The 13,528-nt window shown below is 38.0% G+C and overlaps 1 protein-coding gene across 2 annotated transcripts in view; it reads left to right on the forward strand.

Moving 5' to 3' along the window:
* ATP8A1 (ATPase phospholipid transporting 8A1) overlaps nucleotides 1-13,528 on the forward strand; it is a 236,858-nt gene that overhangs the window by 53,257 nt on the left and 170,073 nt on the right. For both annotated transcript variants that reach the window (XM_060148261.1, XM_060148260.1), the window contains exon 6: nucleotides 7,801-7,841. In XM_060148261.1, the coding sequence (XP_060004244.1) occupies nucleotides 7,801-7,841 (41 nt within the window). The remainder of the gene's footprint in view (nucleotides 1-7,800; nucleotides 7,842-13,528) is intronic.

Raw genomic sequence — 13,528 nt, forward strand, 5'->3', positions numbered from 1 at the left:
CGTTGTGGCTCCTGGGCTCTAGAGCACAGGCTCAGTCGTTGTGGCTCACAGGCTTAGTTTCTCCGCAGCATGTGGGATCTTCCCGGACCAGGGATCGAACCCGTGTCACCTGCAATGGCAGATGGATTCTTAACCACTGCACCAAGAGCGAAGTCCCCAGAAACCTTTTATATGTCGTGAGCTGATTTTTAACTTCACCAGAATTCTGTATTGTTCTCTATATCCTAAGATGGGTCTAGCCTCAAGTTTGAAGAAGCTATGCACCTCTAGCTTTTATTTCTGTGTTACGGTTTTGTAGATCAAAAACAAACGAAATTGGGGGTGGAAGGTAGAAGGGATAGAAACATCCTCAGTTCTAAGAAGCCTCCAGGTGATGCTGATGCTGCAGGTCTCTGGACCACCTGTTGAGTGGCAAGGTTCTGTACTACATCCAAAAGTATGTTACTCTTAGTTAGAATTCTAATTCAGTGTAGGACATAAAGGTAATTTACACTTGGATTAATCTAGGCCACTGTAGCTTTCAGAATAATTACCAAGTACCCATCAGATTGACAAAATTCAAGCGACTGATAACAGTTTGTGCTTGTCTAAGTTTATAGTCAGTGGAACTTTATATATTGCTAGTGACAGTGTAGATTGCCATATGGAAGTAATCTGGTTGTATCTGATAAAAGTACAAACACAAATACCCTAGAGCCAGCAATGCTCCTTTGGGACTCCTCTCCTATAGAGTACAATTACATAAATATATTTCAGTGTTATTTGAGGTGGTAGAAAAAGGTAGAAGTCACAATTTCCACTGAGAAGAGGATAGTTGAATACATTATGATACAACTGTTGTGTAAATCAGAGTTGTTTCACAGCTGGACTGGAATACCTCTGTGCTGATCCCAGAGACACCTGGAACTGTGATGCTGAACCTTGGCCAAGAGAAGGACGAGGGCTTCCCTGGTGGCGCAGTGGTTGAGAGTCCGCCTGCCGATGCAGGGGACACGGGTTCGTGCCCCGGTCCGGGAAGATCCCGCATGCCGCGGAGCGGCTGGGCCCGTGAGCCATGGCCGCTGAGCCTGCACATCCGGAGCCTGTGCTCCGCAATGGGAGAGGCCACGGCAGTGAGAGGCCTGTGTACCGCAAAAAAAAAAAAAAAAAGAAGGACGAGATGGACTAGCTGTTGAATTAATGCTCTCTGCAGGGTTTGAAACTCCCCTGAAGCGCCCAAAATTTCCTCTGCTTAGTTTAAGGATGTATATAGATTGATGGCTTACCTGGTTTAATTTGTAACATAATCTGGCTTGTCTAATTGACTGGGGGGTATAAAAGATCCCCTGGAAACATTTTTCCCAGGCTTTCCTGAAATTAATATTTATCATACATATCATGGAGGTTCAAAATCCATGTCCGAGGTGAACGAGAAGGGACCCTGGAGGGCTGTGCCTAGGAGTTTCTCAGGCCCCTGATGCTTGCCTGGGCTTTCATTTTCCCTCTGTACCATATCCTCTAGCTTGATTAAAACTTTTCTTGAATACACCCTGTGGAGTCTTGTGAGTCTGTTCAGTTATCTGACCCATTTGTAATGAATACATCCATACAAGGGATTATTTCTCAAAAAATGGGTTGTCTCTGTGCTTTGTCCTGAAAGTACATGTTAAGTGGAAAACTAAGTTGCAGAGAAATAAATTTTTAAAAAGAAAGAGAACAAACATGCATATGTGCATGCTTGTCTAGAGAAAAGTATGTGAGGATGCATCAGCATTCCTTACCTTGAGAAAGTGGCATGAGAGGAGGAAAGAATCTCAGCTCTTCCTTTATATAACTCCAGTTGACTTGGCCAATAATACATTGATTCTGCAGTTTGTTAGAAAACATTGTTGGCTGAAAATGTATTTAAAAGTTTCTTGGACATATCAGTTTTTGCAGTAAGCCGTAGTTTCCAGTATGTGTCTTCAGGGATGAATGGAGGAAACCTTTGGATGGAGCGTAGGGGAGAAGAGAGTAGGAGGATGTACTGTTTGGGTGGAGGCAGGCATCCCCTAAGAGATGGTAGGAGGACAGGCTAGTTTACAGAGGGAGGGTGGTGCAGAAGGGTCAGGTAGGGGAGGGACGTAGGTAGGTTCAAATGTGCATGGAGAAACCATCCGAGCGAGGGGGATGAGCAGGTGGGGAGGATGGACAAGTGAAGCAGATTCAGATGGTTTTCCAGGTTTCAGTGAAAGTGGCCAGGCTTCCAACCTCCCTGGTGGAGCAGACTCCCTGGTATGGTCTGGTCAGCTGAGTTTGGGAAGCCTGCTGTGACACTTCCATCCCGTAAGGGGAACCCAGTAGAGTGGTTCAGGGCTATTTTCAGATGTGAACTGACCAGTCTCTTCCAGGTGGCAGCATTTCAAGGAGGGCTAGTTTGGATTACAGAGCTGGAAGGGGTGGCCCAGAGCTGACATCGGAAGACATTCATGTCCCAAACACACAGAAACATTAGTGTATCTAATGGTTGTGTAACCATTTCCAGCTGCTCACATTGGAAACATTTCAGGAACTTATGAAACTGAGAAGGCTATTTTAAGCAAATGTTTAAATAGTTCGTTGGCATCATTTTATGTAGCTGGTTTTTTTTTTTGGAGTTATAATTCACAAACCATAAAACTCATTATTTTCAAGTATACAGTTCAGTGTTTTTTAGGACATTCACAGCGTTATGCACCCAACACAACTATCTGATTCTAGAATCCTTTCATCACCCCCACAAGAAACCCCAGACGTATAAGCAGTCAATCCCCATTGCCCTCTTTCATGAGCCCCTGATGACCACTAATCTACATTCTATTTCTGTGGATTTGTCTGTTCTGGGCATTTTATATAAAGGAGATCATACAACATGTAGCCTTTTGTGACTGGCTTATCTTCAAGAGTCATCCATGTTGTCACATGTATCAGCATTTCATTCCTTTTTTATGACTGAGTAATATTTCTTTGTATGGCTTTACCCCTATTGTTTAACCATTCATTGGTGGATGGACATTTGGGTTGTTTCCACTTTCTGCCTATTATGAACAATGATACAGTGAACATTTGTGCACAGGTTTTTGTGTGAACATTATGTTTTCAGTTCCCTTGGAAATATACTTAGGTGTGGAATTTCTGTATCATGATAGCTCTGTGCTTAACTTTTTGAGGAAATGCCAGAGTGTTTTCCTGTATAGCTATTTTTTAAACATTGTGTATATATTGTTTTTAGCATGAGATCTATTAAGGAACAGGGTTGTATCTTTAGTAAATCTGTGTAACTACTACTATGGCTTCATATGGGCCCAAACACATAGGAACATCAGTGGATCCACTTTCCATCCAGCAAGTATTGACTGAGCATCTTCGTGTTGTTGCATGGAAACACTGGAAATACAGCGGAGAACAGAATAGAGAATATTCCTGTGGTCAAAGATTTTGGAGTCTGGGGAAGGAGAAAGCCTGACATAAATCCTCTCTCAACTAAGTATATAGTAAAACTGTCATAAGTGCTCTGAAGGAGAAGTGCAGGAAGCTGATTTAGACTTGAGGGTAGTGGTAAAGGTGTAGGTGTCAAAAAAATGTCCCCTGAGAAAGTAGTGTTAAAGCTGAGATCTAGGTGAGGACGGAGGGAAAGTGTGTTGCAGTCATGGAAACATGTGCAAAGGGTTTGAGGCAGGAAAAAGAGTGTTGCTTTCAGCACGATGGGCCTGGGGAAGGGGCAGAGGGAGTGGTCAGAAGTGGTGATGGAGATTAGGCAGGTGCTGCTTCATTAGAGGGCTTCGAGGTGTTTGGACTTTTTATGAGCCAAGGGGAGCCAGTCGAAGAGTTTTAAGCAAGGAGTCACTTAATGTTGTATATGTATGTATGTGTATAAGGATATATGAATTGATACATAGTAATCCATAATTGTATGTAAAATCATTGTACTTTGTCATTATAGCTATACTGTAGAAACTAAATTTGAAAGAGATCAAGAGTGAATGTAGGAAGCTAGTGGTGAGGCTAATTCAGACCTCCAGTTGGGAGATGACGGTTGCTTGAAGTAGGGATGCCAGTGTTGGTCATGGTGGAGGAGATAAAACAAGGTGTAATTTGATATGTTTAGAGCACAAAATCAACAGGATATTTTTAGTAGTAAAAATTATTCATGATTTCCAAAGATTTCTTTTTTTTTTTTTTGCAGAAGAGCTTAAAAATAGAGAGATGAACAGTGAGGCATATGAGTATAATAAAACTGCCAAAAACCATAATACAGCATTGTTAACAAGCCAAAATTGTTTCTTAGAAAGTATTGCTACCCCCCCCAAAAAAAACCCTACCGGAACTACTAAGTGAATTTTACAAAATTACATGATGACAAGGTCAGTGTACGAAAGTTTAACGCATATCTATATACTACCGGTGACTATTGGAAAATGGAGTAAAAAATACAATTTATAATATAAGAAAAAAGTCATCAAATGTCAAGAAATAAATCTAATGAAAGACCCATACATCGTAAACTCCAAAACCTATTGGAGAAAATTTATGAAGACATAAATAAATGGAAAGGTGTAGCTTGTCCATAAATTGAAACACTTGAGCCCCAAATCAAAGTCCCAGGAGGGTTTGGAGTTTTTTTAGAATTGACAGTTCAATTCTAAAATTTATATGGAAATGCAAAGAATTCAAAATAGCCCAAACAGTACTGAAAGAAAACAATGTGGGAAGACTACCTAAGTTCAAGACTTAACATAAAGTTAAAATGATCAAGGTGGTATGTATTGGTGTGAAAATGTGTAAATTGATCAGTGGAATAAATACAGAGTCCAGAAATTGATCCACCATAGTACCATGTCAGTTTAACCGGGGAAAGAAAGATGTTCTTAAACAGAATCTCAGATATGTTGATTGAAACCTTAATGCAAAAATACTATATGATTCAGTGCATATGACATGCAAAACTAACTTACGGTAAATAATTTATATCTGGGGATGGGATAATGGACTGTAAAGTGGTATGAGGAGTCTTTTTGGAGTTCTGCATCTTGTCCTGAGTGGTGAATTCACAGGTGTTTACAGTTTTTAAAAAACTCATTGAACGGAATACGTAAGGTCTATACACTTTGTTGTAAGTTATACTTCAATTAATAAAGGAAAACCTCATGAGTGTGAGCCAGGCAGGTGTCCTACATACAGGACAGGGAAGTAGGCCCATAAAGCAGCAGGAAACCACAAACAAGCATGGTGATGGAGTGGTGAGCCCCATCGAAAGAGGTGACCACTGCTGTCCCTGCCGCACGTCACAGTGCGGTAACTGACTGAGCTCCGCTGATAAGCCTGAAGTCTTCGTTTTCATGTCAAACCTCTTGATTTTACAAATATTGGAAATTGATTTTTAAAAACCCAAGTATTGCAATGTGGGAATGTTTACTTGTATGAGGTGAAATTAGAAGAAAATAAACGGCAATGAAGAGCTCCAGATACTATTAAACAGGATTTTTTTTTCTAATTTAAATTTATGCAGAGTTTAGCCCCAGTCAGTCAGTTATACGGATTTGAACAGCACTTTGCCAACACTCCTTGTTGAGTACTTAATATCGCAGTCACTGGGTTAAGTGATTAAAGGGCGAAGTGCTCTCATTTGTTTTTTTTTTTTTAATTTTTGGCCGAGTTGGGTCTTCGTTGCTGCACGCGGGCTTTCTCTAGTTTCGGCGAGCGGGGGCTACTCTTCATTGCGGTGCACGGGTTTCTCATTGCAGTGGCTTTTCTTGTTGAGGAGCATGGGCTCTAGGCACGCGGGCTTCAGTAGTTGTGGCACACAGGCTTCCATAGTTGTGGCATGCAGGCTTCAGTAGTTGTGGCACACGGGCTCAGTAGTTGTGGCGCACGGGCTTAATTGCCCTGGGGCATGTGAGATCTTCCTGCACCAAGGCTCAAACCTGTGTCCCCAGCATCGGCAAGCGTATTCTTTAAATTTATTTATTGATTTATTTATTTTTGGCTGTGTTGGGTCTTCGTTTCTGTGTGAGGGCTTTCTCCAGTTGCGGCAGGCGGGGTCCACTCTTCATCGCTGTGTGCGGGCCTCTCGCTATCGCGGCCTCTCATTGTGGAGCACAGGTTCCAGGCGCACAGGCTCAGTAGTTGTGGCTCACAGGCCCAGTTGCTCCGCGGCATGTGGGATCCTCCCAGACCAGGGCTCGAACCTGTGTCCCCTGCATCGGCAGGCTGACTCTCAACCACTGCGCCACCAGGGAAGCCCCGGCAAGTGTATTCTTAACCATTGCGCCACCAGGGAAGTCACTTCCCCAAGGGCTTTTTTACTCTTAAGTGTCACACTCTGAACCCCTTGTACTCCCGGAGCAACATCCACGAGCAGTTTTACTCCTGGCATCAGTTTGGGTGAACTCTACAGGCATTAGAGTTTTGTGTATTAGAATATAGGGATCAGTTTTAGATGCCTGGTGCTCAGATCCTTCACCCCTAACTGTATGAATACTGTCAAAATTGGAATTTTAACTTAGTCATATAGTTACTGGAAATACTTTAGTGTTAGCTCTTCGTCTTGGAATTATTATTTAAATTAATGAGGTTGATTCACCAAAATTCACTGCAAGATATTCCTTATTGCATTTATTCATCTGTTTAACTAGTGCTGGAGTGTCTTATGGGCCAGGAGTGCTGTGAAGTGCTAAAGATAAAGAAATGAATAAGACACAGCCCCTGGCTTCAGGGAATTTTGGAACACAAAGAGATTATATTTAGATTAAAATAATTTATGTTGTAACACTGGTTTCCAGACCTGTTGGTATGTAATTAGTGTTAGATTTGCTATTGCACATTTTGGGGATTATCATCATCGTGATTTACTTAAGAGGGTTCAGCCTTCATCTCTTCTAACATCAAAAGAAATTGAATCTAATGTTTTTGTGCCTGTAAATTATTCATCTTGCAAATATTACCCAATAGCTGCTTTGTGCCAGGTACTGTACTGTTTCCAGAGAATATTGTGTTAAACAAAGTAAATATTAGCTTGCCCTCATGGAATTTACTGTGAGGATAATTTGTTGACTGACCTTGACTTAATCCTTTTAAGTACTACGTGCTGTGCTATCTACTTCACATTATTCTTTTTTGTTTTGTTTTATCTGCTAGTGTCTATTGGCATATTCAGTGTTATGCCACAGACACACTGCAGGAATAAAAGAAAGGTATACTGAGTAACTTCACTGTTGCAAAGCAGTAATAAAACACTGAGAAATATCAACCCCTCAATCATAATTTAATTGTAGCTCTTCTTTTATTTCTTCTCAGTAAACCAAATATAGAAACATTTGCTATTTTGCATTATTTTAAAGCTAAAGGTACAGATTTTTTTAATCTACTGGTTTATGTATTAAATTTTTACTACCGAGTTTGAAATCCATTCCTGCTATGCTTGTAAATCTTTTTTTTTTTTCTTTTTTAACATTGCTACTGTTATGGCTTCTGAAATTTTTTTAAGCTTGTCACTCCCTTTGCCAAGCATTTTTATGGCTTTCACTTCCAGCCAACCCCTGTAATTCCTTTGTGTGCTGATGAAAGCCCTTGGCAATGCCAGTGAGATAGAATAGTATTTTATTTTGAGATCTAAAATGTTCATTGGTTGTTTCTTTGTGTAATTTTATGTATCTTTGCTGTCATAATTGGTTTTTAAACCTATAAAAATTGTTACCAGTTAATTTATTTGAAGCTATTCATTTAAAATGATCATTTCATCGGAGGTTGGTTTTTGATAAGTAGTAAAAATATTCTTAAAACTGTCACCTTTTCTCTTTCCAGTTTTGAGAAGTGGTGCTTGGGAAATTGTGCACTGGGAAAAGGTATGCATTGATTTTTATTTTGTTACAGGAGAAGAAATGCATAGAGGTAACTCTAGTAGATGTAATTTTTGTATATAATATAAGCAAATGTCAAGGATTCCACTGATACGAAAGCTATTTAGTAATTAATGTTGTAAACATACATGGAATCTTCAGTTAGTCACTTCCATTTAATAATTTGCAATATATTAGAAAGACTATTACCTTAAAGTAATATTTAGAACTTTTTGTTCCTTTCATAGTATATTTTGAGTACTGTTTTCATAGATTTCACTTATCCATGGACTGTTTTGTGTTGTAATTTTTTGCTTTAATCATCTACTGTCCAAGTAAAACAAAAATTAGATTCTGATAGTTCACATTTGTATACTTTACTTCACATTCATGTATCATGACTAATCGCATTTACACACTACTAATTCATTTTTTTTTAAATGTCTTACTAACTAAATATCATCTTCTAATGAGCTGGAAATCAGTTCCATTGAGAAGTTAATTTGCTTATAGGAGCTCTAACATGGTAGTTAGTGAGTTGAGTCATAATTTAGCAAGTGTTATCCAAGCATTCGTACGCTTTTCAGACCTCAATTTCAAAAGGTAAGTAATTGATTGTTAGTTCTCCCTTAGTTCTGGAAGACCATTTAATCGCCAGTCATCCACAAGTGAATAACCTTAGTAACTTGGTGAGAGACTTTTGGAGGCGAGGCCATTCTACCCAGGGGACTTTGTTTTCTGAAATTGCTAGTACAATGGAGGTGTAACCCACACTCAGTTTATTTGCACTCCAGTATTTCCCAGGTAAAGGCCATGCCCTGATTCTACCTTGTGATGTTCATAGTCACCTTGTATTCCCACAGGGAACAGGATTCATCCTGAATTAATTACATCTTTGTTTATTTTAAATCAGTAGCCAGAATAGAGATTGACATCTCCTTTTCTGGATATTTGAAAACTCACTAGTCTCTCCCTCTGGTCTTTGACATGAAAGTAACATAGAGGAAAATACTTTGTGCTTTCCTTATTTCTGTGATAGTCACCTCTTTTTCAGAGCAAGATAAAAATAACAAAAAAGCTCAATTGACTGTTTCAAAAGAAGTTTCTTTTATGCTCTTGTATAGTACTTGTGGATTTAAACACTTTAGAGCCAAGACAAGTAGGATATAATCAAGTATGATAAATTGAATTTTATTATAAATGTGTTTCATTTACTAGGTTTGTCAGGGTAATTAACATAAGTGCATATCCTAATAAATTGATATCAGTTTCTTCTTACCTAGAGTGCTTGCTTAGAAAATAAACAGTTGTAAAGTCAGGAGATAACCATCTACTAGTTCACCCTAAAATTAACCTGTTAAGATGTTTTATTTTCCTAATAGATAGTCATTATTCCAAGATTGATTGGATTATTTTAACTTACTTTTTCAATTTTCCACAGAGAAAAAAATTAAATTACCAGCCCATGATTTTCCATAGAGGTGGCATTCTCAGTTGTCTTGGAGATGAGTGCCACATTTTCGCTGAGCATCCCACTTCGAAATACAGAGGGGTGGAATTTAAGGTGTTGCCAAAAATCATCCAGCCAAAATGAGCTGATGTTACTTAATAACTAGAGGTAGATACTTAATTAATTAGAATTAATAAAAGTTGGTTCAGTGATGAATTCAAGATAAATATTCAGAAATTGACTTCACTCTTTTCAGCAATAGCAATTTAGAAAAACACAGTGAAAAAGAGACCTCATTCCTGGTGGCATGTGGTACGCTTACAGGTAAACTTGAAATATATATATGACCATGGCAAAGAAAACATAAAATATTTAGGTGTTAAAGTTTCACAAAAAGACAAATGTGTAATATTCCTAGAAAAACAGTACCACTTGTTCAAAAGTAATGATGTAGTATAATCAGGGAAATTATCTTCTTTTTTTCCTCAAGAGTTGACTAAATTATTCATTGTAATTTCAAAAATAAACAGTTGAGAAAATAGAAGAATGTTTTGGAAAATTAACAGTGTGAGGATTAAATATAAGTAAAATGGTAAGCAAAATTTATTAAAATGCGTGAATCTGTTGCAAAAATATACATTGATGAAAAGCATAAAATAGAATAGGATGCCCTGAAATAAAGCCTATTTAATATTTGATAAAGGAGGCAAAAATCATGGATTAAAGGATTATTTAGTAAATCATGTTGGGACCACAGATTAGCAGTTTCAGGAATAATACAGTTTTATATCTAAGACACAGCCTGTGCTAAAATAAATTTCAACTGGCTAGAAGAAAATGTTGAAACATTGTTTTTGAAAAACATACAAATAGAATAAAGACCTTAATAAATATTTGGAGGAGAACAAGATCAAAATCTCAAGGATCTATGGAATTTGATTATATAAAATTTAAAACTAGTACACATCACGCAAATAAGCAGAGAGAATATAGAAATATTTGCACCAGATATGACAAAAGATTGAAATCGTTATCTAGATAGGAAATATAAGCTGGCAAAAAGTAAGAAGAAATATAATAAGCAACCAGACTCAGTATAATATTCAACCTAATAATAAAAGTTGCAAATTTAAACGTTATTGAGGCCTTGTTTGCTATCTAGTCAAGGAAAAAAACTTGTATTTCAGAATTTTTATGAAGTATTTTATTCACATACTATTGTGGATTAGCAATTTAGGTCTTCATATTGACAACCACAAAAAAAAAAAAGAAGATTCTGGGAATTTATCCCAAGAAAATAATCATAAAGTAGGGAGATACCTGTACATGTATAATAATTATCAATTAACATTATTTATAACAGTGAAAAGTTAGAATATGAGGATATCCAACAATAGAAAGAGCATTTATAAATAATGACATTCTACATTCTAGTATATTTTGTGACAAGTAAAAGCTGTCATTTCAAATACTGTAGCAACACAGAAAAATTTTATACCATCATTCAACAAATACTTATTGAGTGTATGTGCCAAGCAGTGAGCTCACAATAGCAAGCAGGACATGTGAGGATTCCTGTGTCATAGAATAATCAGAGGTGAAAAGAGCGGGATCGTGTACCCTAAGATGCTGGCTATGTAGAAATGGTTTATTGAACACTATGTGGACAGGTGTGAAAGCAGGCTGGCTTGTTGTGTTAGCCAGATTATAAGGCAAGTCTTTTCTTTAGCTTATGTAATATTTTGTGCATTTAAAAATAAAATCAATAAACCAAAACCAACAGTCTGATTCACATGCCAATGTAATATGGTAAACCTTAGTGCAAATGGGCTTTAGTTCAGGGTTCTTTCTTTCTTGGTCTTTCTGAGTGTGTGGCTACTGAGGTTACTTTTTAATGTTTCTCAGAGGACCTACAAATTTTCAGTGTCCATCCAGCCATTCACAAATGGGCAGACTTCAGCTCCCAGACACTAACAGTTCATCCCTCCAGTTACTGATCTGTTGCACGAGATTAAGTTGCCAGTATCTGGTTTTCTGAGAAAGTGTCACAATTACAAAGCCCTATATATAAAATAGATAACTAAGAAGGACCTACTGTATAGCACAGGAAACTACTTAATACTCTGTAATGGCCTATATGGGAAAAGAATCTAAGAAAGAGTGGATATATGTATATGGATAACTGATTCACTTTGCTGTACACCTGAAACTAACACAACATTGTAAATCAACTCTACTCCAATAAAAATGAAAAAAAGGCATTGCATCTCCACTCTTGAAAGTAAACAGCTGTCTTCATTACCACAAAGATCAGTTCTTAAGCTTGAGATGCAGCTGAGACTGTTCATATGTTTTTGAGATAGTTGCTTAGGATAGAATTTAGGTGAAGAATCTTAGAATCGACACATTTTTCTGGTTCTGCAGAAAAACATGGAGTGGTGGGCTTCCTGCATGTGTAAAAGTCACTCTATATAGCTGCTTTAATGCATGAAGTTTCCACCATGAAATATATTTCTCTGGATTAAGAATTCACATCTACAAAAATTCCTCAGTAAAAATATAAATAAATATGCTGGGGCCTGCAATTGGACAAATCAGATTTTCAGTCAGTCTGTTACAGTTTAATAAGCTTACCCTTTTTCATAATCCTCAATTGTAATTACTAATGTCAATGACTTCAGAAGGCTCAAGGTAGTGACCTGAAGCCCTAAATGTTTTTTAACTTCAGTATTTTGGGGACTAAAACTGCTTTGTCATATGATGTTCCTCCAACTAGAACACGTGGTCAAAGAATTTTTGCCGTCTTGACTTTCTCTTGTCTGTTCTCATGCACACACCGGGCTGGAAATGGGAATGAATGCCACATTAGGAGCTTAGAACCCAAAAAGAAAGAGGTGTTTGAGAAAGTGAGCTAAAACATAGGCATCAGAAGGAGGGGGTAAGTTCCCTGCTGTCCTCACAGTGCTGTGAGAACGACTTTAGCATTCAGTGAGCCCTTGGTTTTCTGAAGCCACTGGGGGAACCCGTTAGACCATATAAGAGGCTAATATTTTCTTTTAGTCTTCAGTTTAATAACCGTAAGGCTTTCTTTTGTCTTACGGTGAATAAAGTGTTGGAAAACTGTACAATTAGACTCTAACTGACTTATGAAAATCCCTAACACTGTAATATAGACAAATATCCCGATTTTATAAAGCAGACAGTCTGATTGGAGAGCAAACCTTAATACACAGAAGGTGATTAAGGAGCAATTAAATGGTAACCTGGGTAGCATTCTCTCTAAGTGCTCTGGCTGCAGAGAACTTTGTTCTTTTTATCTTGCTTTCAGTGGGTGCTATCAGAATACTATCACAACACATTATTTTAAGGGCTAGTTTATACCTATACTCGCTGTTTTTTTATTTTCCCAGTTTGCCCTTTTTTGAGGAAGGGGGTGTTCGATTCCAAGATCCCTGACAATTTGTCAATTTGAGATAATCCAGATTTCATCTGAAATAAACCTCTTTCAAATCAAGGCATTCAGAGTTTCCCTACCTGGATAACCAGCATACATACCGTAGATGAGACAGTCCCCTCCAACCTTGCCTAACCTGTTCCTCCCCCAGTATATAAGTAAACCACAGGGGGCTGTCTCATATTGTGATTCCCACTGAAGACATCATTCTCTCCCACCCCTCCCCTCCAAGTAAAGTGTTATTTGGGGGTTCAAGGAAAATTAGGGAGGGGAGAGAACAAAAAGGCTTTAAGCTCCCCCCCCCAAAAAGAAAAGGGCTTTTCTTTTCCTGATTAACTATTAAAATGTGCTTTTAGGATCATTTGGCTACTAAAAGTGAGGGCAGCTTCATAATATAATGGGAGTGTGGCCATCAGTGTAACTTGCTGAATTTGGTCAGCAAGCCAACTTGTTAATTAGTTTGCCAAAAGCTCTGTGACAAACCTATCCCTTAAATTACTTCTAAGTTTCTGGACATAGTTTATCTTTAATTTGTCTTCAGACCATGCTCACAAAAATGCTAACAGGTAGTAAAATGAGAAAGAGACTAAGCTGTTTGTTTTTTTTTTTTTAATTTAAAATACAGTGATTGTTTCATTATATTTGCTTATGCAAAATCGGGCTTGCAGACAGTCAGATGTGGGTTTGAGTCTAAGCTTGTCCTCTGTGATCTTGGGAAATAACTTAGAATCGAAGAGTCATTTTCTTCCTCTCTAAATTATGAATTATAACTAAGGTCATCTGAGGAGT

The sequence above is a fragment of the Lagenorhynchus albirostris genome, chromosome 4 (assembly GCF_949774975.1).
Source record: "Lagenorhynchus albirostris chromosome 4, mLagAlb1.1, whole genome shotgun sequence".
NCBI classification, from domain to species: Eukaryota; Metazoa; Chordata; class Mammalia; order Artiodactyla; family Delphinidae; genus Lagenorhynchus; species Lagenorhynchus albirostris.